The sequence below is a fragment of the Eucalyptus grandis genome, chromosome 8, assembly GCF_016545825.1.
Source record: "Eucalyptus grandis isolate ANBG69807.140 chromosome 8, ASM1654582v1, whole genome shotgun sequence".
NCBI lineage: Eukaryota > Viridiplantae > Streptophyta > Magnoliopsida > Myrtales > Myrtaceae > Eucalyptus > Eucalyptus grandis.
In genome coordinates, this window is record NC_052619.1 from 51,419,073 (window position 1) to 51,425,837 (window position 6,765).

At 40.4% G+C, this 6,765-nt stretch overlaps 1 protein-coding gene across 1 annotated transcript; it reads right to left on the reverse strand.

Annotated features, from left to right (window-relative positions):
* Nucleotides 1-4,237: 4,237 nt before the first annotated feature.
* Nucleotides 4,238-4,948, reverse strand: LOC120287328 (ankyrin repeat domain-containing protein 6-like). Its single transcript, XM_039300098.1, has one exon. The coding sequence runs from the start codon at nucleotides 4,946-4,948 to the stop codon at nucleotides 4,238-4,240; it is 711 nt and encodes a 236-aa protein (XP_039156032.1).
* Nucleotides 4,949-6,765: the final 1,817 nt, after the last annotated feature.

Genomic DNA, 6,765 nt, shown 5'->3' on the forward strand with positions numbered 1-6,765 from the left:
TGAAATGAAGAAGTGCGTAGCACCAGGATCAAACAAGGCATAAGCACATTGTACCTTGATTGTCCGTTCTAGCACATCCTTATAAGTTTTTAATATGAAGGTGCAAGTGCAGAATTAATTTCAGTCGGAGCCCTCCTAGAAATGGTGGTTTCTTATCTTCCTCATTTTGCTACCAAGTGCTATGTAAAATCTACTCAACTGATTAAAGCACCGTGGAGTCACCCTCAGATATATGTACAAAGTCACCCTTCATCTTTGCTTGGAATGACTTTGGGAAGAATTGAGCATTGAACGCCTTTTTAAAGTCCTCCCAGGATATAATAACATCCCTACCTCCAAGACTTGGCTTCATTCCATCACCAAAACTCTACTTCACCTTCCAGCTATTGGGTGGCAAATTGAACTTTTCGATCCTCGGGAACCTCTTGACTTCAAAAGATCCCATCAATCTTTTTAATCCAACGCTTAGTCGCAAGAGTCAGCTTTCCCATCAAAGTGGGTGGTTTTGCCTTTCTTAAATGGCAAAAAGTGCCCCAGCCCATCTCCATCTCCGAGTTAATTCTTTTGCTTGTTGATACCAATGGATCATTGCTTGTTCAAATTCAGTTGAACGGGTTGGCTCTTGATCCTCTTCTTTGACTTAAAGCAAGTTAGGACTCCTATTATAGTGGTCCTCAAGTCTCCTTCTCAAAAACGCACCTCGAAAGCTTGAGGCATGTGTCTCTAGCCTCGGGGGTGGCGACTCGTTTGCCTTTGCGGCTCTACGAAGCGAGGCAAGTGTCTCCAAAGTTGGTACTCATGATCACCTGAATCTAATAATGAAACTACACCTTAGAATCTAGAAGACTAACGCAAAAATAAAATCCTATCACACAACCTCACAACATCCCATAACTACATCCAAAAAGATCAAAACTTAGGCTCGATACAAAAAAATGTCACACCCCAAAACTACAAAGAATGAGGATGACACGGCCATCCTTCCACACGAATGACGTGACCTCAAACACAACCAACAAACTGATATCAACTTATATATATCTCAAACCATATATATACATATAAGATAAACCAACAAATTGGTTGCAATATGAGTTTCTATAATCCACTAAAAAAATATCGTTTAACACTTTCGGACAATACAACCACTAGTAAGGATCATGTGCACCACTTCTTTAAACCATACCAAAGAAAATAAAAATAGAACTCCTCAAAAGTTTCCCACCAACGGCCCTCTCGCTCTATTCGCTAGCCTAACCGAGGAACTTGAAAAAGATTAAAGGAGGAGTGGGATGAGCAGCAACGGCTCGATGGTAGTACATCTCTTCTAAGCAGATTGAACAACCATTATGCATGTATATAAAGTAATACCAAACTTCATAATGCCAACTCAATATATAAAATACATATCGAATCTTATAAGAGTTATTTCTTATCATCAAAGCTTAATAATAATATGGAAAACTCATTTAAATCGCCATCAAAAGTCAAGTATCAATGGTCAAATCCATTGAATAATCTCCATCAAAAACACATATCAATGATCTATCCATTCATTCATCTCATATCAAACACACATGGATGGTCCATCCATCGACCAATCTTTTGCTCAATAACTAACCCGTGAAATTCGCAACACGACGCCTTGTGATAAAGCGACAAGATTTCCCCTTGGCAAGGTCTCCACCTACAAAGTCGATGTTTGAGCCCGGAAGGATATCCCAAATCAAGTATGCATACCCCCAAAAGCCCTCCCTTTGGGTTCCACAGTCATATTGAGCATAATAACCATTCTCCAATACCAGGAAAATCCAATCAAATCAATATCTTAAACTAAACAAATAACATTTGCGGCATAGCCCATCATCCATTTCATATCAATTTCTCAAATCATCATAAACCTTTTCATGAATCAATCGCAAAAGTAATTTCATATATATTTCTCCACTTACTTTGTATAATACACTTTTCAAACATCACAATCAGCAAAGAGTAACAATTGCTCAATCTGGCTTTTTATGCAATACAAATGCTCTTCTCGATTCAATATATATATACTTCAAGACATGATTTTTACAAAACCAAAGAAGAAGATATAGTACATTCACATTGTCGTCTACAACCAACGACGAACGATACCCGTATCGTGGAATTCAAAAGGCCCTATCAAATAACCAAGAAAAATGTTTAAAAATCTAATAAAAATCTATCTCAGTTACGAAACAACTAAAATTACGCCTTAACTCTAACAAAAGACTTCTACGCGCTAACAATTCGCATAACAAAACGATTGTTCAAGCCATTCATGATGCGGAGTTTAAGCGCAAAACTTAGTTACGCAATAACTTCCTCCTCAAACCCCATTCTGAACGTCTTATAGTCAATAGAGAGCCCTTGACAAATATTACAAGAATCCCAACTTGACCATCCCAAAATCAAAAGGCGAAAGATGACAAAATACGAGCCCAAAGTTGCTGGACCGCATACTGTTCACTGCGCGCAAGAAACTTTGAAATTTTGTTTCGAATGACAATATCTTTCAATCCACGATCCGTAAAATCCACGGCTTCACAACACCACTGAACTACCATTCCTACAAAAATACACAGCTCAACGACTCAAAAATGGACTTTGCCGCTGGATTTTCTAAAAGTTAGAATTTGAACCCTAAACCCATAAAGCTACTTCAATTGGATGAGCGAGGCTGTCTAATCTCTTACCGGGTGCTTTGTGTTATGGGGTCGAGTTGGCTTGGTGAGGCGTTCAAGGTGTGCACGTGCTAAAACTCTTTTCCTTTCTTCCCTTTCTCTTCTTTCTTTTCTTTCTGGTTGAGGACCCCTCAGCTTCTATTTAACCGAGCCCTCTCCTCTCTTCTTTTTACTTTATTGACTTTTCAACTTCTTTTTATGTTTCTTCTTTTGGGGCCCACTAGCCAAATATTATACCTTCCCACCGAGTCAAGTCAATGTCGCCCCTACCATCTTCTACGTCTCGACGTGAGGAAGTTATTGTTGCCCGAGTGACGCATGTAATGACGCCTTGAGGCCCTCCATCTTTCCTTATCACAACTTGTCCCGTTCTTGCACCGATTCCTCACTCTAGTGCGTCCCACTTTCACCAGATTTCTGAGGAAGAAAGGAAAATGTCGAGCTCTCAGTGTTTTGAGAACCCACCAAACCTGAGCTCCACTTGCGGGCAGGACACGTTGAAGGCTTTGCAGGTCTCCAAGGCTTACGTCACCGGCCCTTCCGATTCCAAGCGTGCTGTTCTTCTCATCGCCGATGTTTTCGGTACTGGCCCATTTCTTTAATTTTGATTTTTGTGGTGTTTCTCTCAGTTGGGTCTTTTCTTTTGGTCAATTATGTATATCTCCTTGGTTCTTTGTCGTTCTTGTGCTTTTCGATTGGTCCATGATATTGCTGCTTGATTGATGATCTTTGCTCATCTGTTTGTGCAGGGTATGAGGCTCCTAAGCTGAGGTATGGAATCTTTCTCAAGTTGTTCTATGTATATATTTGTTCTCTAGTGCCATCTTTTGACGTTTCATGGTGAGGAGTACCCCTTCGTGCATCTGTTAAATCAAATAGCTCCTTCCGCTCTGACATCTCTTTCAGCATATCTATATCATTGAAGAGCAATAAATGAATGACTTTAGTGTCATGCTCATGACAAAAGATCTGATAACTTACCCTCCAGCCATTATATTTTTCTTAAGATGAAACAAAAATGCGATATGACATGGAATAAATAATTGAAATCTAAACTTTTGGAGGATAATTTCAATGTAGACATTGTAGAATGCTTCAAAGCATAGAGACATTCATCTTCAGGTAGTAGTTTACCACATTGGAGTAACTAAGGGCAGCCATGACAGGAGTCTCTTCCTTTTTATTAAAAGGTCCTTGGACAATAATATAAGTGGTGTGGTATCTATAGTGGCTTATTCTTTTGAGTATCAACTACTAAATGACATTCTTCAGGGGATAAGTGTTGCCAGGTCCCAAGTCCAAACGTATCGCATTTGCCTTCTTCTGGTTCAAATTTCATGGTAAATCTTCACATAATTGATGCACACTTTGGAAAGATGTTAAACCATTCTAGAAGAAGGACAAAACTTGTTAGGTCAGCTGCTTTATGAACACGACTTACAGGTTCAATCGCTAGTATGGATCCATAGTAGACACATATTGTGGTCCGACTAATAAATTTACCCAAGCGAGAGCCATAAATACAATCACTAACCGAACTTTTGGTGCATCACGGCTCCGTGAACTGGCGACATGCCTTGTATCCTGGGCCGAAGGACTTCGTTTTCATCCACTTCTTGCAGCAAACGCAAGAGAATCTTCAAGTCCCCCATCTCGACTGCCAAGTACAGCGGGCACTTTCTCTCCTTGTTCTTCTTATTCACCGACTTTGAGCCTCGACGCAGGAGCAGATCTGTCAACTTGTAATCGCCATTCTTCACAGCCTCATGCAACGCTGTGTTCCCCGCCTCGTTCACTTTGTCCGCAATACAGCCGCAATCAAGGAGGAGCTCAGCCATGCAGATCGTGCCCACTCTTGCCGCGATGTGGAGCGGGGTGTCTCCTCTACCATTCACCTGGCCAACAAGCTGCTTGTCATGATTGACCTCGAGGAGGGCTCGGAGGATGTCGGAGTTCTTGATACCCGCTGCGACATGGAGCAACGAGTTCCCGGAAGGGCCCCGTATGTGGATAATGTCGGACAAAGAGACCCTCTCTTCAGCAGAATACTTTTCAAGGGCTTCGATGAACTTGTTGATGTCGCCTTCTTTCGTGGCGACATGTAGCAGTAGATACGCACGATAATTGAATTCTATTTGGGTTTGTGGGTCGTTTCCTGACTCTAGTGCTTTCAGTCTAGCCCTTCTCTGCTCCCAGATTTCATCATCCTTGATAGTTATGCTCACGCGATCGCGACCCATCTTCTGACTCTACAATTTGAATATCGTCTCCTCCAAAGTTAGAATTGTTTGGACTCGTTTGGACTCGTTTGGACTCGTTTGCGGTGACTCTTCTCCAAGATCAATTGCGCAGCCACAACTTGGAGGCGTTTTTTTCTTTAGCCGTCAGTAAACATCTTGTGGAAGAGCATTCTACTGCATACATATTAGGAAAATTGTCGGTGCAGACTATTCAACGAATTCCTGAAAAACTCTTGGTGCTGCGATTTTGCACAAGGCGTGAATCTAAATTTGGACGATTTTGTTGAACAAATCCAATTCTAAATCGACCATAAAATGATCGAATTATAAAGTCCGCCTTTCTCAAATTAAGATGGATCTGCGAAAAGCATGTCAACTCCATAGAGGAGTGCTCTGAGATAATAATTAACAGCAAGGTAAGTAGTGATCGTAAATTCAACGAAAATGTAACTGTCTGGCTACTAGCGGCAGAGCTAAGATTGTTTTTTTAGTGAGGTCAATGAGGAAAATGCTAAATTGTTTTTGAACAGAAAATTTCATACACAATTGTGAAGTGTTGATAATCTATAAATTTGTAAACATCGACATTAAGTTTTTAAACTCAAATATATATTTGATCCACAATTTTCATTTCTGTTGCATAAATTTTACAGCCCTTGCTCTTGATTGAGCTAAGTTACAACATACTAGTTACCTAACCATGCAAATGGTCTAAATCTAACTCAAGGACATCCTTTAAAGTTAGCACGCGCAATGACAGCAAATTATATGCACATAAGAGTCACTAAACAAAATTTTGCAAAACAATTCATGTCTAAAGTCTTGCATGTGATTGAACTAGATCAACACACCACAATTAAATTATTGACATAAAATAGCCCAAAGCTTGAGTCTTGTTATTTATGAAGGACTGACTGACACACTGGTTAAATGTACATGATAAGAAATCTTTCAATTTTCAATTCCTTGATTATACATGATACGAAAGTAGTAGTACATTGAAATTTGTAAAATTTTTGTATGTGTTGTTTAATAAATATCTCGAACTACTCATTAATAGGACTACCCTTCAAATTTAGCTAAACTAAATGGAGAAAATTACCAAAAAAAGTCATAAACCTATTGTACTTATGCCAATTTAGTTCTAAATCTTTTAATTTGGTCAATTTTATCCTAAACTTTTTGATAATTTGCTAATATAGTCCATTCGGCTAATTTTGACTATAACTCGCTAACATGAACATTGGTTGTCCTACGTGGCATTGCAGCTCTAATGCAGACAATTTTTGCAATTTAAAAAAAAATCGAATTTTTAAATAATTTTTACTTATTTATTATTTTCTTTGTCTTTCTTTATTGTGGCTAGTGAGGGCCCTATGACTCTCATCCAAATCAGGTGAGGGCGACCCTCTCCTATGATCATCAAGGGTGCCCTCACTAGGATAGGTCAAGGAAGACCCTTGCCTAGGCATGGCTAGCCCTCGCCTATGGCCATTGAGGGCGAGGGTAGCCCTCACCCATGCAAGGCCGTCCCTTGCCTGTGGCCAGCAAGGGCAACCCTAGGCTATGGCCGTAGAGGGTGGCCTCACTAGGAGAGGACGAGGGAGACACTCGCCTATGGCCGTTGAGGGAAAGGGCCACCCTCACCCAAGCAAGGCCATCCCTCCATTGTGGCCATTGAGGGGATCATCGCTAGATTTGACAAGGGTGACCCTCACCTGGCCTCTCTAGTCATTGCCTATGGTTGATCTCTGGCCATAGCTTAAGACCGACCACCGGCGAAAAACAAAAGAAAATATATAAAAGAAAAAAAAATC

Bases quoted from the DNA above. Each gene is read 5' to 3' on its own strand.
- LOC120287328 (XM_039300098.1), bottom strand. From the start codon at position 4,948: ATGGGTCGCGATCGCGTGAGCATAACTATCAAGGATGATGAAATCTGG.